Source organism: Cervus canadensis, chromosome 30 (assembly GCF_019320065.1).
Source record: "Cervus canadensis isolate Bull #8, Minnesota chromosome 30, ASM1932006v1, whole genome shotgun sequence".
In the NCBI taxonomy this organism is placed as follows: Eukaryota; Metazoa; Chordata; class Mammalia; order Artiodactyla; family Cervidae; genus Cervus; species Cervus canadensis.
Window position 1 is genome coordinate 5,836,021 of NC_057415.1, and position 23,337 is coordinate 5,859,357.

The 23,337-nt window shown below is 43.1% G+C and overlaps 1 protein-coding gene across 1 annotated transcript; it reads left to right on the forward strand.

Moving 5' to 3' along the window:
* Positions 1-17,042: 17,042 nt before the first annotated feature.
* NEFM (neurofilament medium chain) lies at positions 17,043-22,460 on the forward strand. Its single transcript, XM_043453741.1, has 3 exons — positions 17,043-18,266; positions 18,987-19,111; positions 20,330-22,460. Exons 1-3 carry the CDS (start codon positions 17,187-17,189, stop codon positions 21,966-21,968), a joined length of 2,844 nt encoding a protein of 947 aa, XP_043309676.1. The 5' UTR covers positions 17,043-17,186; the 3' UTR covers positions 21,969-22,460.
* Positions 22,461-23,337: the final 877 nt, after the last annotated feature.

Here is a 23,337-nt window from a genome sequence, read left to right on the forward strand (position 1 = left end):
GAGAAAGGTATCAGTATTTCTGGGCATGGTTTTCTACATTTTGATTTTTAATGAGGTATTTAACATTAACCTAAGACATATTCCTGCATTTTTAGTAGTCTTTTATTCAACCACTTAAGAAAATACTTTGTTTTAACTAAATGTGGATTCTCCTCTTGATAGGGTTTTTTTGAACAAGCTAATTTCCATCTACTTAAAATCATTTTGTCTCAATCATACCTGGATTCAGTTAATCTTTCAAAGAAATTTTCACGTTCAGACTCTACCATTTTGTTCCATCAGTGGGATAGATCACTACCAATCAGGGGCTAACAAAAAATAGGGTCTAAAAAATACTTTCACAGATACGGCTCATAAAAACACTGTCACTGACAAATTTGAGTGCTTCCAAATCACTTTGGAAATATAAAATGTGATATAAATGCTTAATTAAAAAATGACATGTGACACAGTTGCTATTTTTACTACCTGTCTAACAAGAACCCACGCACGCTTTTCTAAAATAACTGAATTTGAAACCAAGAAGAAACTGAAGACAAGATATGGAATGCTGCACTTTGATTTCAGAGGGAATGCATATTCAGACCCCTTGCAATTGTTCTTGATATCCAAGAATGGAGCAGATCCCTTAGGGGAAAAAAGAAAAAGGAGACATCCACCAGTTTGGAAGACCTCCCCTCTCAGATCTTCTTTGAAAACCAAAGGCTCCACCTCCAGACAAGGATCTTCAGCAAGCATCATCACCAAAGGGCTTTTCTTCCCTTTTCTCCCTTTCTATGCAAATTCACTTAAAGTAGATACAATGCCTACTCAGCAGCAAGCAGAAATCAAAAGGGCAATCGATGACATTAATGATCGATTGCCTGCATGGGGTATAGACGGCACCTCAAGATAAGAATTCTCCTTTGGGAGCCAAAAGGTCAAAGTCAACCGTTTTCTACAAATGGATTAGAAGAGATCAATGGGGAAGAGAAGCTCATTTTTTTCTCCCCTCACTGTCCTTCAAGTTTGCCATCTGCTCACCAAACATTAATTGGCCACTGACTCTGTATATAAAATGCCGAAACACATAATCATCCTTGTCACTTTATGTATGTTTTAGTGGCTTGGTAGTGTCCAACTCTGTGCGACCCTGTAGACTGTAGTTCACTAGGTTCCTCTGACCATGGGATTCTCCAGGCAAGAATACTGGAGTGGGTTGCCATTCCCTTCTCCAGGGGATCTTCCTGACCCAGGGATCAAACCCAGGTCTCCTGCATTGCAGGCAGATTCCTTACCATCTGAGCCACTAGGAAAGTCCATGTTTGTCATCGGTCCTAGTTAAAACTTGCCTTATAAAGGTGATGTGGCTGTGCACTGTCTTCATAAACATGGGAGATAAGCCGAAGTGCGGAGTTCCATTGCTGCCGGTTGTCATTGTTACAATCCAGGCACCTGAAATGAGCGTGACTCCTGGCTGCTGCCATCTTGGTTTTGATTTTGCTTGACCTACACTCTGGACCTAAGGAAGGCATTCCCAAGTGAACGTCCTGGGAGGATTCTCCCCAGGACATCAGGTGGCCAAAATTTAAACTTAAGTAAACCTAATGAAGTTGCCAATCAAAAGGCCAGGAAACAACAAGGGTCAAAACCCTGTTTCCTCTGAGCCTAGGAAATCTTAACTCTGATGCTTTCTTTGATTTCGTTTAAATCAATGTGTCTGTTTATAAAGCACATGCTGTTACTCGTTATTGTTCTACAGGGTTAGGGACTGAGAGCGGTGAAACAAAGCAGCATTAAGAAGCAGTCTTTGGTTTCTGCTATACACCAACATGAATCAGCAACACGATATTGTAAAGCAATTATCCTCCAATAAAAAAAAATTCTTAAGTAAATCTGAATCAAGAAAAAAAAAGGTCTGTGGGGACTTCCTAGTGATCCAGTGGCTAAGACTTCGCCCTCCAGTGCAGACAGAGCAGGTTCGAGCCCTGATCAAAGAGCTAAAATCCCACATGCTTCGAGTCCAAAAAAACAAAACATAGAACAGAAGCAATATTGTCACAAATTCAATAAAGATTTTTTTTTAATGGTTCACATCAAGAAAAAACTTACATTTTTTTTAAAGTAATCTTTGACTTTAGAAACTGAAAGTTTCCCTGCAAGAACAAGATTTATCTACCAGTTTAATGTAAAACTTAAAGTTCCCTTGTGGCTCAGCTGGTAAAGAATGCAGGAAACCTGGGTTCGATACCTGGATTGGAAAGATTCCTGGAGAAGGGAAAGGCTACCCACTCCAGTATTCAGCCTGAAGGATTCCATGGACTGTATAGTCCACGGGGTCACAAAGAGTCGGACATGACTGAGTGACTTTCACTTTCACTTTCCTTAATGTAAAACAACAGGAACCAGGGCAATCACTAAATCCTACTACACCAACTTAGTGCTGGAAGAACTTAAAGGAGAGAAGAGAGGAAGTAATGAAGTCTTCACGAAGAGGTAGAGACTGAGCTGTGTTCTAGCAAATAGAATTTGGATAGGAGCTGAGTCTTTACCATCTGAGCCCAGGTGGTACTAGTGGTAAAGAACCCGCCTGCCAATGTTGGAGACATAAGAGACACAGGTTCGATCCCTGGGTCAGAAAGATCCCTTGGTGGAGGAAATGGAGCCCATTCCAATATTCTTGCCTGGAGAATCCCACGGACAGAGAGGCAGGTGAGCTATACCCCTAAGAGCTGCAAAGAGTTGGACATGACTGAAGCGACTTAACACAGACACAAACAGAAGCTGAGTCATGGATGAAACATTCAGGAAGAACAGAATATCATCACAAGGGAACTCTAAGCATAGTACCCTCTGAACACCCTCCAATTCAGTAAAATCTCACTTTAAAAAAAAATATGATATTCTTTTTATTTTTAAATATTTATTTTATTTATTGACTGCACTGAGTCTTAGTTGCAATATGTGAGATCTTTAGTTTGGGCATGTGAATCTAGTTCCCTGACCAGGGTTTAAACCTGCATCCCCTGCATTGGGAGCTCGGAGTCTTAGCCACTGAACCACCAGGGAAGACCTAAAATCTCATTTTTTAACTGTGATGTGGTGGAGAACACCTTGTTTTGGCATCAGATAGATGTATTTCCACCCCCAGACATGCCAGTATGAGCCCTTTGAGCTTGGCTAAATTGTGAAACATCTATGAAGCTCTGTTTTCTTCTGTGGTATAATGTCATTAATATCTACCTTGCAGAGCTATTGAGATAATAAAACACGGTGTGTACTGAGCTAGCTCGTAGAAGAAGTGCAAACGGCACTAGTTTACTTTCACCTTCAGAGCACACAGACAGTTCTAACTGTAGACAGAGTGGTATTTATCCACTAAATCTCTCTTTCTTCAATAGTAATAGAGACAGCATGGACATCCCCAGCCACAGACTGCACTTGCCAGCAACCCTGGCAGCCTCTATATTTTTAAGGTTTTTTAATAGTAATTTATTTGGCTGCAATGGGTCTTAGTTGCAGCACGCAAGCTTCATTGCTCTGTGGTATGTGGGATCTTAGCTCCCCAACCAGAGAATGAACCCTGTTCCCCTGCATTGCAAGGTAGATTCTTAACCACTGGACCATCAGGGAAACCTCCCTGACAGTTTCCTGATCTGTGTGAGTTTGTGGCATGTAAGTGCACTTATAAGCAGAAGGCTTTGTGTCTCTTCTAGGCCTGGACTTGAAAAGATCCTGTCACTTTTTCCTCTTCCGGTGATGTAGAAGATGGATTTGCTGAAAATCATTTCAGACCATGAAGATAAGAACCTTAGGATGTGGCAAAGAAACAGGTTGTGAGGAACCCAGAACCACCTCACTCCTCGACAAAGTGACTATGCGGAGAACAGGCTACCTACCTTCCAGGATCAGTACAGAAAAGAGGAACAACCCTCTTTGCCCTTTTAGTCACTCTTCTCTTGGATCTCTTGTTACATCCTCTTAGCCTTTTCATCTAACTAATGTGAGACTTCATTTAACCTTTGAAAAAAGTAGTCTCTTTTTAGGTAGATCAGATATTATCCCCCATTTGACAGAGGAACAAACTAAACCCAAGGAAGGCCAGACCATCTGCCACATCAGTGTCACTGATTCCCAGAGCCTCAGTCTGGGAAAGTTGCTTGTGACAACGTTATCACTTCTATTGCCTGAGGTTTCAAACAGAAGAACTGTTTAGATTTAGGTGTTGATGAAAGCTTGACAAGGTTGAATATTACATTTCAAATATAGAATCAGGAAACTAGATTTTAAATTAAGCAGCACACTGCAAGTGGTTCTCCTAATTATTGCTGTTATACATGTGTTGCTACTGCAAAATTTCAAGAAGCACTGGAAGATGTAATTGCCACACAGAGGTCTGAAATCCAGGGCAGAAATGTTTGGCATTGGGGGTAATTTACACCCATAATGTAATTAAACAGGAGAAACAGGAGGCAATTTGCATTCAGATTTACACGTTACGGGATTTTTTTCTGATTTCAAAAAAAAATTTTTTTTTTAAGCTTTCGCAAGCATAGGAGGTTTCTGAGTGTTCTGACAATTAGTATTTTAGACAAATGACATTGGGAAAGAGGGCTTTCTCATCCTTTTCTGGAGTTGTTGCAGTTTGCTACGAAAATAAATAATAAGCTGTCTGTCAGATATTTTAATATGAAATATGCTGTGATAAATAACTTTCACCCCCACATTATTCTTGCTCATATATATTTATAAGTTTTCTCTGATTCTCACCTATTGATAGGATCTTCCTATAAATCAAAGATTTGAAAGGCATAAACCTAAACGCTCAGGATAGATAAGAATTGAAGCGTCATACTGGCAAAGAAATTAGGACTTGGGGTGATTTTTTTTCAATATATTGATTATATCAAAAAACTGTATTGAATTTGAAAAGGGTACTAGACACGGTGCCCTTCCTCTCACTGCCTAAAAGAGACACCTCAAATATCTGCCAGATATTTCAGCTCAGTAGGTCTCACTCTCCTGTTTAAACAAGAGAAAAGAAAGGAAGCAGAAAGAAAAGTATAGTATTATCTCACTTAGCTGATGGAAATATAAAGTAAGATATTTACAGAAGTGTGCCCAGCATACAATAGATTAGTAAATACTTGCTAAGTTGTTAAAGCCAAAACATAGGGAAAGTACTTATTTCATCATAACTAGCATTTATTGTGCACTACTTGAAGGCAACTCCACAAGAGGGTACTAATGTTGTCTCTACCTTATTACAGATGAAGATAATGATGAGTGGAAGGAGTTGATGTTTGTCTGAATTCACACAGCTGGAAAGCAGTGAAGCTAAGATTTGAACTCTGGGATCCAGATTTTCTAGATTTTGTAGGTAACTACCAGGCTATATTGGGCTTCCCAGGTGGTGCTAGTGGTAAAGATTCTGCCTGCCAATGCAGGAGGCATAAGAGATGCAGGTCTGATCCCTGGGTCCAGAAGATCTTCTGGAGTAGGAAATGGCAACCCACTCCAGTATTCTTACCTGGAGAATCCCATGGACAGGGGAGCCTGGCAGACTATCGTCCATGGGGTTACAAAGAGTCAGACACGACTAAGCGTAACACAACAACCAGGCTATATTACATCACCCCATAAAGAGGCTTCCTCTCCTGAACTAAAGTCCACAGGACTTCCGATTTGTGCTTTGCCAGATACATCACTGATGGCCATGAGACAAAAGATTTGATCTCTACTCAAGGTCGAACGTTTATTCACAAAGATACATGTTCTGTTCATTTGATTAGTCAACATGTAGTTTGTACAACTGTAAACAGAGAAGGAATAGAAATCAAAAAGAAAAGAAAATAAGAACAATCTGCCCTGTGTGTGTGTGTGTGTGTGTGTGTGTGTGTGCGCGCGTGTGTGTGTGTGTGTGTGTGTGTGTCTGTGTTCACTTACCAAGTCATGTCCAGCTCTTTTTGACCCCAGGGACGTTAGCCCACCAGGCTCTTCTGTCCATAGGATTCTCCAGGCAAGAATACTGGAGTAGGTTGTCATTACCTACACCAGGGGATCTTCCCAACCCAGGGATATAACCCATGAATCTGCCCTATATCATCTACTATATGTATTACCCTCAACAAGGCAATTTGCTCTGTCTACTATATCTGTGTGCAAGAAACTTAGTCGGGAATGGGAGGGAGTATCCTGTTAAATATGTTCACATACTCGGTCATTTGAGAAAACAAATGTTTCTGTTTTCTTGACATTGAACTATTTGCCTGAGATTAAGTACCCAACAACATTCTGATTGAATAGGTTTATAATCATCTTAGTTCTTTTTACTGCCAAACCTAGGGAGCTAAAACACATCAGTTTACCTCTCTTCTACCCAGGGAAAAAGTCCTGCCTCTCTGACAAGCCTTTAAACTCTTCCTGTTAGGGTTACATGACACACCTGTCTTTAACCTTTCCTGGAGAAAGGGGGACCACATACCCCATGCCCAGCACCGTGGAAAGCACCGCGGAGGTGAGGTTAGTCATCACCATCATGGTAGTAGGAATAACCGTCACTATATATGCTGTTTCATTTAATCCTCAAAACCACATTGTGAAGTAGGTGCCATTATTATTGGGCTTCCTTGCTGGCTCAGAAGGTAAAGAACGCACCTGCAATGAGAGAGACGTGGGTTCGATCCCTGGGTTAGAAAGATCCCCTGGAGAAGAAAATGGCAACCCACTCCAGTATGCTTGCCTGGGAAATCCCAAGGACAGAGGGCCTGGTGGGCTACTGTCCATGGGGTCACAGAGAGTCAAACATGACTGAGTGACTTTCACTTTTCACCGTTATCATTGCTGTTCTGCAAATAAAGAAAATGAGACACAGCATGGACTGTCTGTCCCGTAGAGAGCGGGTCTTCCCTTCTAAATGAGGGAACTCAAACACCTGGAAAGTTCTTCATGCAACAGCCTCACAGACACCCCAGATTCAGCAGGTACAGCAGGAAGGGGCAGAGTGTGAGGAGAAGGAATTGTGAGAGGAGGCAGATCAGAGAGGAGAAATGTGTGCTGCTGCTGACTCTGAAAACAGGGGAAGGGGCCATGCATCCAAGAACATAAAAGCCTCTAGAAGCTGGAGAAGGCAAGGAGATAGATTCTCCCTAGAGCTACCAGAGGAGCTTCCCAGGTGGTACAGTGGTAAATAACCTACCTGCAATGCAGGAGACAAGTGTTCGATCCCTGGGGCAGGAAGATCCCCTGGAGAAGGAAATGGCAACCTACTCCAGTATCCTTGCCTGGAGAATCCCATGGACAGAGGAGACTGGCAGGCTGCAGTCCATGGGACCACAAAGACTTGGACTCGACTGAGCATACACAAACACACACACACACACACACACACCCCCCAGAAGACAACATTGTCCAGTCAACCCCTTGATTTTAGTCCACTGAGAATGAATTTAGACTTTTGGCCTCCAGAACCATAAGATAATAAATCTGTGTTATTTTCGGCCACCAGGTTTGTGGCAATCCATGACAGCAGTCATGGCAAAAGAAATCAGGGGATGACCTCGCCATTCATCTGTTCCTCCAGATCTTTCTCATTGTCCCTGCCTCTTCTCACCCCTCCTTTCTGAATTGACACCCTTCTCCAATCGCATCTGGATGATCGCAACAGCTTGCAAACAGATTTTCCTTCTTCCAGTCCCGTTTCATCCTCTATTCTGCTCATGTTTGTCCATGTAATTTGTCTAAAATTTCTTCTTAAGTGCTTCACTGACTCTAATTAGCTTTAAAATAAATGCAAATGTCTCATCACTACATTGTCTTGGTCTCTCTTCTGCTTCAACCTCCAGCCCAGGCTACTTGTCCCTGATCTTGTCCACCTTGCTTCTTTGTCCTCTTTCTTGTTTTTTTAAATTAAAAAAAAAAAAAATTTGGCAACACTTTGCAGTTATATGGGATCTTAGCTCCCCTACCATGGGATCTTAGCTCCACCTCCTGCCTTAGAAGCACAGAGTCATAACCAGCAGACCACCAAGTAACTCCATATGGCCTCTTTCTATCCTCGATCACCTGTTCCCCTTTCCTCCTGGACTGTATCTGCCTTTCTCCAGGCTGTGTTATACGACTCTATCTCTTATCCAGACTGCATTCGCTCCCCTCCAGCCAAAGTTGTAGGCTCCCCCTGATTCTACTCACAGTTGAGCGTACTGATCCTACCCTCACTCCAGGGCCTTTGGTTGCTGGTCTCCCCGTCTTTATTTAAGCACTACTTATACCTCCAAACTCACCTCAGGTGTCCCCTCCTCCAGAAAGCTCTCCACGAGGCTCTTCAAACCTTATCACCAATTGGTTTAGTTGCTCATCCTCTCATGCTCCCGTGATACACTTTGCTTCTCTCCACTTTGTTTATCTCTAGCGTAGCTAAAGCCTTACCTCATAGCTCAGATAGTAAAGAATACACCTGCAATGTTCAATCCCTGGGTTGGGAAGATCCCCTGGAGAACGAAATGTCTACCCACTCCAGTATTCTTGCTTGGGGAATTCCATGGACTGAGGAGTCTAGTGGGATACAGTCCCTGGGTTGCAAAGAGTCAGACACTGCTGAGGGACTTTCACTCACTCACTCAGCATAGCTAAAGACAGTGGCCCCACAGTTACCCACGGTAACTATGTCTTATGTGCCTGAATTCTCCACTGGAATCCATTCGTCCGTGAATTCCCCAATGGTCCAGTGGTTAGGACTCTGCCTTTCATACAGAGGGGTCACAGGTTCAACCCATTGTTGGAGAACTAAGATCCCACATGCCACTCAACAAAACAGGAACAAACAAAAAAGAATGTGTTCAGGACTCCCCTAGTGGTCCAGTGGCTAAGAATTCACACTCCCAATGTGGGGGGTCCAGGTTTGAGCCCTGGCCAAGGAACTAGACCTGCATGCTGCAACTAATGATCTCGTGTGCCACAACTAAGACCTGGTGCAGACAAACAAATAAATAAATCAATTTTTTTAAAGAATATGTTTATCCAAGCTAGAGTTGTGTCTTTCATATCACTCTCTAATGTCCAACACAGTGCCTGGTATTGAAGAGGCTGGTGTTGGTTGGAAGTCACTTTTAGAAAAAAAAAAAATGTAGAACTTCATTTACTCATTAATGCAATAAGCATTGATTTAGGCATCTACTATTGGTAAAATATTGTGTGTGTGTGCTCAATTGTATCCAACTAGTTGTGATTCTATGGACTGTAGCTCACCAGGCTCCTCTGTCCATGGGATTTCCCAGGGGAGAATACTGGAGTGGGCTGTCATTTCCTACTCCAGGGATTTTTCCTACCCAGGGATTGAACCCACGTCTCTTGTGATTCCTACATTGGCAGACAGATTCTTTACCACTGCACCACCTAGGAAACCCATACGTCGTGAAAAGTCAAAACATTGTGGGACTCACAAGTACATACAAGACTTGCTATCTACTCCTTGGAATTTAAAGTTTAGTGAGAGAGTTGAGATGTTACTTAAATGTCCAGCAGGTGGTAGTACCTAACCAGACCACAAACACAGCCTCAAGGATGGAGAGAAAGAATTCTTCCCTGAAAAAAATGAAAAAGATCTGGAGAAGTGAAAGTTTCCAAGAGCCAAGTCACAGGAGTACAAATGAGACCAGAAACCCAGAAGCAGAAGGCTATCATTGATGTGGGGTCTTCAATAAACACCTGAAGCCTTGATCATTACATGCACATGCCCTGTGTTAAAGCGCACTTGTCACTCTTAGGAGATTCCACGATAAATTTCCAAGGTATATCAACATGACAGAAGGAAAGGACCATGTAGACTAACAGAAAGCAGGAGAAAACACAGCAAACTGTACTGAGTCACAGTGGCTAAGCAAGAATTTCATCACTAGGCATTCGGTTCCTAATAATTTTATATAATCTGAATCCAGAAGCTGACTGCTATCATGACTAATACAAGATACATGTTGTTTCTTTTCAAGGTCACCTTTTGTTCAGGAAAAATGGGAAATAGTTCTCTTCCTTGACCTTATATGATACAGCAGAAGCCAAAGCAGATTTATACAAATGAAAATAAGGGTGAGTGAGCGCACTTTATCCCATAAATAACAAAAATGGATTAAGGCTGACTTGTCTCCAGGCAACCTATATAAATACAGTCACATAACCATGATTTTAGTATATGAAATAGATAATCAAGAGATTCACTTAAAATTATTCACGGCTGTCTCTTCACTGATTTAATAGATTTAAAAAGCTGCTTCCTGCCAGCCATTCCATTGTAAGCCTTCCCTGATGAAGACTGTGGGGTCAAGCTATTTCTTCTGTTGAGATTCACATGCTTACTATTAGTTTTCTCAAAGTAGATTTGGTTTCAAAAGTTTCACATCTACAAAAAATAGTGAACACATAACGATGAAAGATTTTCAATCTAAGCGTATGTAAGTATATGGCTATATAGCAAATGAATGATAAGATACATGAATGTATAATACAAATTAAAACCTCCTAAAAACTAAACCAAAAGTGCAGGTAAACATGAATGATAGATACTAGATAAAATAATAGATAAATGATTAAGGATACTATCCACCTGATCAAGGACTAGAACGAGTGAGCTAAATGTCCTTCAAATTACATAGAAGCAAGCTAACTTAGGATAAAAAAAAAGACAAGTAACCCAAAGTTTTCATTTTTAATATTTTTAATAAAGTCACAAAGCAAGAAATAATGGTATCTGAAAAATATTAAAATGTTTCATATTTATATAAATGGGTGGAAAAGGCAGCAAAAGAATTCATAGTGAATGTCTTCGGTTTTAATATGATCTAACAGTAAGTAGTTTTAAAAGAAAATGTTTAAGACGGACCGTATGTTTAAGACAGACGTATGGATGCTGAAGCGGCCTCACACTGCAGCGAGGGCCATCTCTCCTGCAGAGCCCGACACGCAGCGATTCCGTCTCGGTCCATGCCTAGCTGCCTGTGGTTCTCAGCCTCTCTATGCCTGTGTGCTCAGCTCCATTTTCCCACAAAATGCAGACACAGTGGTGTCACCTCAAAGGGTTGCTGCAATAGTTAAGTGTGATAATCCAGTAAAATCTTGGCACAGCGCTGGCCACCCAGTAAGCACTTAATAAATACCAGTTATTGTTGCTGATATTGCTAATATCTGCCTACCTTTAATTTTCATTCATGCTGGTGGAGACTGGATTTGATGCCCTACAAAAAGAAATTTTTTTTTTTATGTTAGCCCTGCTATCAGAAGAGTGGGAGGGAGGCTCCAGAGAGAGGGAATGTATGTATACATAGAGCTGATTCACACTGTTGTACACCAGAAAGTAACACATCATTGTAAAACTTTATACTCCAATTCAAAAAGAAGTAAGTAAATAAATAAATAAATCTGAGGTCTAGTTTTGGCTCCATCATTTACCAGATATGTGGCCTTGGACGAATCTCTTCATCAGTTTTACCAACTGTAAAATGGAAATAATAATTTATGTTCTGCCCTGTCTATTCCTGGTACTCAGGCCAGATGATATAACACAGTTATGTTTTGCTTCTTTGATGTAAAGTGTTATTCACATACAGAAGCTGATGGTGATGATTATGACGATGATGGCTTTGGGATTCAGGATACCATTAAAATACAAAAAATACAGTAGTCAGACCTGACAAGGCCAGATTACAGGTCACCATTTCTGACTATCACATCACCGCCTCCAACTTCATGATGACACTTCTCTCAATAAATAAGGAGACAGAGAGGCAGACAGAGAGAGAGAGAGAGAAATTAATACTCAGACCCAATTAGATATCCTGACCTATTATTATTACTCTTGTATTATTAATTGTTATTATTATGTTATCATTCTTGATCTAAATCCTTTATTAAAGAAGAAAATGAAAGTCAATGTTTAGCCAGAACCCAAATCTCGTGACAGAACCACATTCTTTCCTCTAAAGTAGTAATTTACATATTGAGATACATTTATAAAGTGGGGTGTGAAATTCCATAAACAGAAATATCCCCTCTATATTTAAATTACAGAGGAAAAACTAGAAGGAAATACTTCAATTATTATTTCTCTGAATTTTAAATGTCTACAAGTATAAGTTAATTTTAACCAAAAAAAGTGAGTAAAAGTATTTTAAAATATATGAGACTCTTGACAATCTAAGTGAAAAGAGACGCCTGTGACAAGAAGTCCATTTCCTGAGGATAATGAAAGAATACTGCTTTTTTAGAATCGCTAAGATCATGGAGAAAGAATCCAGTCTTGGGACAATAAGACTTGTTAAGTGAAGCTGCTTTTTGAATTTATGTCCTGGGCTTAGCTCTTCTCAGAAATTTGTTCCAAAGATAATAGATCATTGATCTACCTCAGTTTTACAAGGCTCATTTTAATTAAGAGTTTCTAATAAAAGAATTATGCCTCTTGTTAAAACAAGCCTTGGTAAGCTAGGGATAAAATATACCATAAATATTACACAGCTGCACTGGTGCAAAGTTATATGCAATGCAGGGTTTTAAAAATTCAAGTGCATATTACAAGATCTGCCGTTTGATCGGTAAAGCCAACACTACCCATTAAAAGCATGCTGAAAATGAATACAACAGTGCTATTTCATTAGGCATCTACTTAACCTTATTTTTAGACTTTTAGGAAAGCTACCTCAAATACTTTTTAAAAATTCTAAGTCCTTTTCTTCTGGCTTTCACAAACTGTTTCCCGGTGGTAAGGTGAAGGCATTACACAGCAAAAAAAAAAAAAAAAAAATCAGCAAGCTATATTAAAGCTGAAAGCTAAGTCTTTCCCCCATAAAACAAGACATTTTCTGATACAGAATTTCAAAACTGATTAAGCTTATATTTGGAACAACAGAAAGATATAAAATATTTTTAATTTTATAAATACTTAAATTAACTTTTCATAAAAGCAGTCACTCACAGAAATACAAGGCAGTGTTCAAGGAAAAAAAAAATTGGCCAGGAAAACAAAACAAACACCATAACGGTGCTTAGTGTTTCAGATGGATTTGTTTTAATTAAAGACAATAGGGATATATATGTCCCAATTCTTGGCAAGAAACAGCTTCCTCCCTGAGGATATTTTTATTTTGCTTTCAACATTTCAAATCAAAAAAGACCAAGAGTCCAGGCTGCTTTTCAAGTTTGACATTCTGAGGCTCCAGTAGAAATAAGTATCATAGTTTTCACTTCGCCTGTGTTCCACCCCAAGGGACTCAGTCCCGAGTTTCCTACATCAACAAGCCCTGAAACAATCAGCAAAGGACAATTTATTTAAAAAATTACTTATCATGAGTTCTAGAATTAGATTCCAGGCAAAAGGACAAGATTCAAGACATCACAGCAAATTGGGACAAGGTCCAGATCATCTAGTCTGAAACAGATTCAGCCCACCAATTTCACAGTGGTGTCTTCCACCCGAAGCATCTTGCTTGTTGGCCAGTTCTCACATCCTCCTTAAATTTTTGTGTCTCAAAAACGTATTCTTTAAAATGGAAGGAAATATACAAAGGAGGAAGAAAATGTCCAACTTCTTATTTTCCTAACCTTATTTTTGACCCAAAGAATAAACCCCTTATGCAAAGAATATTTCTCCATTATCATTAGATAAGACGTCACAATAGCTATCTCTTAATTACAAAGTCAATATTTGCACTTTACCTACGGAAGGAACACACAGCATGCTGTGTATTTCTCCATAGAAAGATATCGATTCAAAATACAGTGTAGCTACTGGTACAGCAACCCAGATATAATTTCATTTAAAATGTCTTTTATCTAAATCACATGTAACTTCTTGTTTAAAATAAATTATAAAAGTATTATTGTCAGACTCAACAGTGTTGTAAATTCAAATAAATCCTTATGCTTGTTTTCTCTCGTTAATAATTTCAGAAGATTCCATAGCCTTAGTAAATGTAAGGTGAAAAATGCATTAAGGTAAAAAATGTAAAAGTTTACATTTCTTTCTATATAAAATATTAAGGTAGTCAATGTTCTTCAAAAACATGAGACAAAGAGGGGGAAAAGAATGTCATAACTTTTTTTAAAAGTTTATATACTAAATTCACTGACCATAACCTTCAAGTCACCTTCAGAAAGAGTGATTAAAGTGAAAAGTCTGATGTAAAATAAAACTTTTTGCTAAATCTGGAACTGGATCAATCTTTTTTAATTAATTTATTTATTTTTATTGAAGTATGTTGATTTACAATGCTGTGTTAGTTTCAGGTGTACCAGCAAAGTGATTCAGTTATATATACATTATATCTATTTTTTTCAGATTCTTTCCCCTTATAGGTTATTAGAAAATACTGAGTATAGTTTCCTGTGCTCAGAACAGTATAGTTTCCAGCAGGTCCTCAGAACAATTATTTTTTAAGTCATGGAAATTTTTTCCTTGATAAGGTGACTGTTATAATTCTCTGCATTATCTCATGGCCAGACTGAGCAACACTTCCTGTGATACTGAAGTTACAATTTTAAGCTGCAGACACTAACTGGACTTAGCCTGGGTAGTTAGCCATTATTTCATTTGTATACAAGGCTTTCTTCCTTCTGTCATCAGTTAAAAGCTGAACAGTTTCTGAGCCAGCTTAGATACAACGTAAAGCAGACTAATTGTGAAGTTAGACTTGTGCTCCTTTGTAAATTTCTCTCTGCAGAGTCATCTCATTTTCAAAATCCTGAAAGAAAACTACCAGCAGCCGCCTGCCGGTTACCCGTTTGCTCTCACTGCAGAAAGTGCTCGCAGAGCATGTGCAGCAGCAAAACTAACAAGGGCTTGCGTATTTTTTAATAAGAAAGTACTAAGTATATAAATAAGGCATAATTACTACACAAGTAGTGCTTAGCTTTATCTGATGACATCTCTCAGAGTCCAACCTGGAGACTGGCAGTACTTTACAGGACAGGAATTCTCTTTTTTTTATTTTTAATTTATCCCTCTGAAGCCAGAAAATCTTCTTGCAATATTCACAAGTCAGTCCTTTTACTCGGCTGTCACCTGTCTCTCCCAACAGCTTGATACACAGGCTCTCTTGGCTTGAAAGATAACCTCTCTCTTAGTAAACTAGAACACCCTCTCCTCACAGAACCTGCAATGCTGCAGTTTCACATTAATATGCCAAAAGAAATTCCCTGAATTAACCCATTCTATTTTAAAATACAAAAAGACCAAGACCAATTATTTTACTTTTAATAAAAGTAAAAACCTCCAGAAACCCAAGATTTTTCTGATGACTTACTGATCGAAAGGACCTCATCACTTAATAAAACAAGGACTAGAGAAAGCATGCTGTGAAACAAAATACACTGAAGTCTGGGGTCTCGACTTTTCACAAGCAATGGGTTTGTTCTTAGCAAGCATTTAGCAGGCAGTCACTTATGCCTGTGGTCTCAGCAAGCATGACTTCACTTTGTCTTGCAGTATTCTGAACTTTTTTTTACTCTGAATTACCCCCAAAGCACAATGCAAAATAAAGGAACACTTTAACAGCTAGCAGTGCACCAGACATCAGGAAGTCTGTGTAGGCTTCTTATTTAAGTAAACATGTTTAAAAATATAGATAATCTATTGCAAATCAGTCACTAAAATCTAAATGTAAGGGAAAAAAAATCTGGTTTTATTCAAAGTTGTGGTGAATCTGTTTGGGAACTTTCCAATTAATCTGAAATTAACTCAGTGCTTTTCAGTCATGGCAGTTACATACAGGGAGTACTGAACAGAGGATGACAAGGCAATTGCTTCTGTTCAAACTCATCATAAGCTATATTTCCCTGGACTTTTCATCTCAACAGATTTCATCTCAAATTCCCCTTTCCAAGAGGTACTTGACCTTCAAATTTCAAGTCCTGTATGTCTTGATTTCCTGCTTCCATCATATGTTAGAAAACTCAAACTTGGCTACAAGTATATTATCTCCGTTACCTGACTTTAAAAAATTTTGTTTTTCAAATCTGCAGTCTGTTCTGTGCCAACCCTGCATTGCAGAGAGATCTTTGCGTGCGATCCCAGTTTGGCTCCTTCAAACAGAGTCACTACGAACTGGCTTTTAACCGTATTTACTACTACAGAAAGCAGGGAGGAAACCCCCGCCAACCTAAGCAGACTAGCAATGCTGGGCGACAAACCCCGAGTGGCTGAATCTTCCAGCAAGCCGAGCTGGGCGCTGTCCTTGGTGCTGCCGGCGCCATAGCGAACACAAGCGCCTTACCTTCTGCCCCTGCGGAAGCTGCGGACGTCCCCCAAACGTTAAGCAGAATGCAGCGCCTTATCCCACTTTTAATACAAACAAATACCCCAGCCCATCCGCTTTGTCCCCTTCCCGAAGACTTCAGGCTGACCGTTCCTCAAAGTCTTTTTGTTTTTCTCTTCTAGGCCCAACTCGGGGCCTGCGCTCATCTCGGGCTGCTTTAAGGCAGGGAGTGGGGGAAGGGGAGGGAGGCGAGGGGCGACGAGGCTGGAGGAGGGGCGGGAAGAAGGGGGAGGGGAGGAGGGAGGCGGCGGGGGGAAAGGCTGGGGGGGAAAAGGTCCAGGAGGAAGGGGCTCTGCAAGAAGGGAGGAGTGAGTGGAGCTAAAGAAGGCTTAAAGTGGGAGGGCGAAGAGATGCCAAAAACAGGGGGAAGTGATTAAGCACAGAATATGGGTAAAGAAAAAAGTAATAGAGAAAGGGCAAAAGAAGAGAAAAGTGTGAGGATAAGAGTGCAGAAGGGGGAAAAAAAAAAACCCACAAGGTGGCCAGGGGGTCGTTAGAAAAGCTGCCCGAACGGCGGAAGAGTGACTACACAAAGAAAGGACTTTGGGTGAATTTCCCACCGAGGGTGTAAAATGCAATCTGAAGGTGAAGAGAAATGGAGAGGGGGCCTGCGGGGAGAGACAGGTGGTCTGGCACCGAAAGAAGAGCTGGGGGGAGGGGTCGGGCCCAAGGCAGCGAAGTCCAGGGTCCGATGCGGCTGGGCCCACGTGGAGCCGGCGCTGAATCACTGCTGGGCTCTCTTCACCCCCCATCCTCCCCCCTCTCCCGGCCGGGTGCCCGCAGTCCCCGCCTTCTCGGCCGCCGCCTCCACGGGGCGGGGCCCTGGCCCGGGGACCAGCCGCCGCGGCTATAAATGGGCTGCGGCGAGGCCAGCAGAACGCTGTGACAGCCACACGCCCCGAGGCCTCCAAGATGAGCTACACGTTGGACTCGCTGGGCAACCCGTCCGCCTACCGGCGGGTGACCGAGACCCGCTCGAGCTTCAGCCGCATCAGCGGCTCCCCGTCCAGCGGCTTCCGCTCGCAGTCGTGGTCCCGCGGCTCACCCAGCACCGTGTCTTCCTCCTACAAGCGCAGCGCGCTGGCCCCGCGCCTCGCCTACAGCTCCGCCATGCTCAGCTCGGCCGAGAGCAGCCTCGACTTCAGCCAGTCCTCGTCTCTGCTTAACGGCGGTTCTGGGCCGGGCGGCGACTACAAGCTGTCCCGCTCCAACGAGAAGGAGCAGCTGCAGGGCCTGAACGACCGCTTCGCGGGCTACATCGAGAAAGTCCACTACCTGGAGCAGCAGAACAAGGAGATCGAGGCAGAGATCCAGGCGCTGCGGCAGAAGCAGGCCTCGCACGCCCAGCTGGGCGACGCGTACGACCAGGAAATCCGCGAGCTGCGCGCCACCCTGGAGATGGTGAACCACGAGAAGGCGCAGGTACAGCTGGACTCGGACCACCTGGAAGAGGACATCCACCGGCTCAAGGAGCGCTTCGAGGAGGAAGCACGGCTGCGCGACGACACGGAGGCGGCCATCCGCGCGCTGCGCAAAGACATCGAGGAGTCGTCGCTGGTCAAGGTGGAGCTGGACAAGAAGGTGCAGTCGCTGCAGGATGAGGTGGCCTTCCTGCGGAGCAATCACGAGGAGGAGGTGGCCGACCTGCTGGCCCAGATCCAAGCGTCACACATCACCGTGGAGCGCAAAGACTACCTGAAGACGGACATCTCGACGGCGCTGAAAGAGATCCGCTCCCAGCTCGAGTGTCACTCCGACCAGAACATGCACCAGGCCGAAGAGTGGTTTAAGTGCCGCTACGCCAAGCTCACCGAGGCGGCCGAGCAGAACAAGGAAGCCATCCGCTCCGCCAAGGAAGAGATCGCCGAGTACCGGCGCCAACTGCAGTCCAAGAGCATCGAGCTCGAGTCAGTGCGCGGCACCAAGGAGTCCCTGGAGCGGCAGCTCAGCGACATTGAGGAGCGCCACAACCACGACCTTAGCAGCTACCAGGTAGGAACCGCGGCTGCGCGGCCAGCCTGCGCCAGCGCCAGCGCCGCGCGCTCCCGACACTCAGGCCCGCGCCCCGCCGAGCTCTCCGCCGCGCTCCCTAGCGGCCGCTGGCCCGTGCGCGCGCGCGCCGCAAAGCCAAGTTGGAAGCTCAAAGCTTCCTCGCCCCTTCGCATCCCCTCCGCGCCCCTCCCCCCGCACACCATCCCCAACTCTAAGAGCCTTGGCCTTTTCCAAAACGTGCTTCTTTTCCTCGGAAGTTCTAGTTTTGCACGCTTGCGAATTTCAAGTAGAAGTATACATTGGGGTAGTTGATAAAGCAGCAACTTTAGGAGAGGCGTGAAGAAACTCATGTATTCTCAACTTTTCCAGCTGCGATCGGAAGAATTCCCAAAATTGATTTCAGCCCAAAGGGCTCAGATGGGAAGGGCCAGATCAGCCTTGGGGTTTCCCCATGGATGTTTGTTTCCTGCTGAGACGTTCTAGATCCACCGGTCCTAGTGCGTGACACGCCCAGGAAACATCTAATTGTCTTACTGATTCTGTTTGTTTGTGAATTCCTTAGATTTTTGTTTTAAGCGGGGAGGGGATCTGGCAGTAGTACCCGAAGTACGCTGGAGGGGCTCGAGGGAGGGGAGGAAGCTGGAGGGAGGGGAGGAAGCAAGTGTTTTGCGAAAGAAGTGGCTGTTTGGAAGGATGAGTTTGTGGCTGTGTCGGTTTCAGGACACCATCCAGCAGCTGGAAAATGAGCTTCGGGGCACGAAGTGGGAAATGGCTCGTCATCTGCGAGAATACCAAGATCTCCTCAACGTCAAGATGGCTCTGGATATTGAGATTGCCGCGTACAGGTAGGCTGCTCACTGCGGACGTGGCCGAAGTACTAGCCGCAGTGCAGAGGCCATGTTGGCATAACCTTCACCACTTGAGTTAAAGCAAGTAGGTTGCAGGAGTCTTAACTCAGTGCCTGGTTGTCTTTCCTAATTAATAAGTAGTTACTCTAAAAAACTGCAACTTTTATGCAGCTTAAAAAAAAAGTAAGCAGTTAAACTAATGTATTTGAATAAAAAGTGTTTTGAGGGAGATCGGCGATTAATTTCAGTGCTTATGCTTAACCTTTATTTTAGTGAAAAATGCTTTCCGAATATTTGAAACAAAAACAGTTTTAATTTCTTTTTTATATTTTTCTCTAGTGCTTTCAATTTTTCAACTTTATAATGTCAAGGACAAACACCAGGACATTTCTTATCTCTTTCTCAGTCACAGCTTACTATTGCCATCATCTGGCTGGGAATAAGTATGATTGGTAGAATATATACTTTTTATTCAGACTGCTATTTCTAGATCTAGATAGACAGACATCCAGAGAAGGAGAAGAGATTTATATATATATATATATAAACTGATGTCACCTTGCTGTTGATTAAGTTCATAGGTGAAAATTCTTGGCTGAACAGTTTTATTTTCCCCAATAAAGTCATTCATATTACAAGAATAAATCACACTCAACTCAGAGCCATCTAAGTTTTCAGGAAAGGTGAAAAATTATATAAAATAGACACTTTATGATTAAAATTACAGACTAACTTACACAATACATATATATTATCACCTAGCTATGACATATATAGCCTGAATTCTGATGTATTCTAAATAGCTTTGTAAATTTTTTGGATAGTATATTTGTTAAAAGACATTTGGTATACACCTGAAAGTTCAAATGCTCAAGAAGGTGACTTTAAGGGGCTTTTGGGGGGCCTCTGGGGAGCTTATCGGCATATTCATGTTGCAGCAAAGGAGACTGCGGCAGAGCTGAGAGTTGGCAGTTAGGTGTAGGGAGTGGACTGTTGGGTGTGGTTAGTTACTGCACTGGGCGATTGGCTGATTGTCCCTGAAGATCCTTCTCTGTCATTGAATATGACACAATGGACTGGTGAAATGATAGCAAGTATTACATCATGTGATTCTATTTATTCAAAGGTATCCACCACCTTACACATACTGTAATGAAGGTCACAAGGCCCAATGAGATTTTAATTACCTTTTGTCTTCTTTGACTCTCTCCTAAGGAAACTCCTGGAGGGTGAAGAGACCAGATTTAGCACATTCGCAGGAAGCATCACTGGGCCGCTGTATACATACCGACAGCCCTCCATCGCCATATCCAGTAAGATTCAGAAAACCAAGGTAGAGGCTCCCAAGCTAAAGGTACAACACAAATTTGTTGAGGAGATCATAGAGGAAACCAAGGTGGAAGATGAGAAATCAGAAATGGAAGAAGCCCTGACGGCCATTACTGAGGAATTGGCCGTTTCCATGAAAGAGGAGGTCAAGGAAGAGGAGGCTGAACAAAAGGAGGAGAAAGAAGCGGCTGAAGAAGAAGTTGTCGCTGCCAAAAAGTCTCCAGTGAAAGCTGCTGCACCAGAACTTAAAGAAGAGGAAGCAGAAAAGGAGGAGGAAGAGGGCCAAGAGGAAGAGGAAGAGGAAGAGGAGGCCGCTAAGTCAGACCAAGCCGAGGAAGGAGGATCTGAGAAGGAAGGTTCTAGTGAAAAAGAGGAGGAAGGAGAAACAGAGGCTGAGGGGGAAGGAGAGGAAGCCGCAGCCGAAGCTAAGGAGGAAAAGAAAACGGAGGAAAAGGCCGAAGAAGTGGCTGCAAAGGAGGAGCTGGTGGCAGAAGCCAAGGTGGAGAAGCCGGAGAAAGCCAAGTCCCCGGTGGCCAAGTCCCCGCCGGCCAAGTCCCCAGAGGCAAAGTCCCCAGCGGCAAAATCCCCGCCGGCCAAGTCCCCAGAGGCAAAGTCCCCAGCTGCAAAATCCCCGCCGGCCAAGTCCCCAGAGGCAAAGTCCCCAGTGGCAAAATCCCCGCCGGCCAAGTCCCCAGAGGCAAAGTCCCCAGTGGCAAAATCCCCGCCGGCCAAGTCCCCAGAGGCAAAGTCCCCAGCAGCAAAATCCCCGCCGGCCAAGTCCCCAGAGGCAAAGTCCCCAGCAGCAAAATCCCCGCCGGCCAAGTCCCCAGCGGCAAAATCACCCGTGGAGGAAGTGAAACCCAAAGCAGAAGCTGGAGCTGAGAAAGAACAGAAAGAGAAGGTGGAGGAAGAAAAGAAAGAAGAAGCCAAGGCATCTCCCAAGGAAGAGAAGGTAGAGAAGAAGGAGGAGAAGCCAAAGGATGTGCCAGAGAAGAAGGCTGAGTCCCCAGTGAAGGCGGAGTCCCCCGTGAAGGAGGAGGTGCCCGCCAAGCCCGTAAAGGTGAGCCCCGAGAAGGAAGCCAAAGAGGAGAAGCCACAGGAGAAGGAGAAGGAGAAAGTGGAAGAGGTGGGAGGGAAGGAGGAGGGAGGTTTGAAGGAATCCAGGAAGGAAGACATAGCCATCAATGGGGAGGTGGAGGGGAAGGAGGAAGAACAGGAAACTAAGGAGAAAGGCAGTGGGGGAGAAGAGGAGAAAGGAGTCGTCACCAACGGGCTCGACGTGAGCCCAGCGGATGAAAAGAAGGGCGGTGAGAAAAGCGAGGAGAAAGTGATGGTAACCAAAATGGTAGAAAAAATCACCAGTGAGGGGGGAGATGGAGCTACCAAGTATATCACCAAATCTGTAACCGTCACTCAAAAGGTCGAAGAGCATGAAGAGACCTTTGAGGAGAAACTAGTGTCTACTAAAAAGGTAGAGAAAGTCACTTCACACGCCATAGTAAAGGAAGTCACCCACAGTGACTAATATTTGAGTCCATCGCAAAAGGTTAAGCCATATGACAATTTCAAAAATGCATGTGATTGACAGCTTCAAAACAGAACGGGTTCTCCCATGGGGGCTCCAGACATTGTATTTTACTTTGTGCAATATGAGGGACCTGCATGCAAGCTCAGGGTGCTCCCCACCCCCAGTCTTTGGGTGATTCAAATGCATGATAACTGTATGTACCTGGGGAATTGGCCAATTTCCTAAGCTGTTGGAAGGGGGGCACTCGGGGAATGTCTTGAGGTGTATTATGCAAAGAACCAACTGAGCCAAAAATAATAAATGAAACACAGAACTCTCTTAGCCTTAAGAAAGCTATATATGAATAATTATGTTTACCTCACTGGTGCATTTAAAAAGGACTTTTGTTCATGGGAGAACCTCGTTGACATGCACAGTTTGCAACTTTTAGTTGATTGATGTTAAATGTCACAGCAGTACTTGCTCAATAAAGGTCATATTGGAAACATAGTCAATTGCTTCAGGTCGTGTCATTTTGAAGTGAATTCTCCACTGCCTGACCCTTCTTTCCCTAAAGCAGAATATTTGGGGGGCTTATGACTTCCCTGGTGGCTCAGACGGTAAAGCGTCTGCCTACAGTCCGGGAGACCTGGGTTCAATCCCTGGGTTGGGAAGATCTCCTGGAGAAGGAAATGGCACCCCACTCCAGTATTCTTGCCTGGAAAATCCCATGGACGTAGGAACCTGGTAGGCTACAGTCCATGTGGTCGCAAAGAGCCGGACACGACTGAGAGACTTCACTTTCACTTATGAACGACTTGCATTTCTTATCACTATTTCCCTGAGAGTGGTTACTGGAAAAACTGCCGAAAAAAGCATCTGGAAAAAGGTAAAAATAGGGGCATGGAAGTCTTCCATCTTCAGGTGTTCTGATGGAACTCAGAAAACCTCAAGGTAGGAGGGGCAAGAAAAGAGTCTTAACTTGCTCCTTGGAGTTGGGGCAAAAGGACCTCACTGCGTTTATATAAATGTGTTCAGAAGAAGCAGGACTGGAACCTCTAACAGTCTTAACAGGAAACACCCAGCCTCAAATGCATGATTCTGGTACACACACATGCTTATCTGCAGCACTGATTCTTAATTTGGTCAACAGAGGTTTATACTTTCTGTGTTTTCCTAATTAGGGAAAATAATGCCCCACTCCACCTAGAAAAAGTATAACAGGATTCTCTGATACGAGCAGTAAATGTTTTTAGTTTGGGGGTGGGGTGGGGGGTTAAGTCCTGGGAAAAAAAATAAAATTTAATTAAAAAAAATTTAAAGGTCTGGTCTTGACCATGGAAATATTACCACACCCTTTTCAAAATATATCTGTCATAAACCTTTA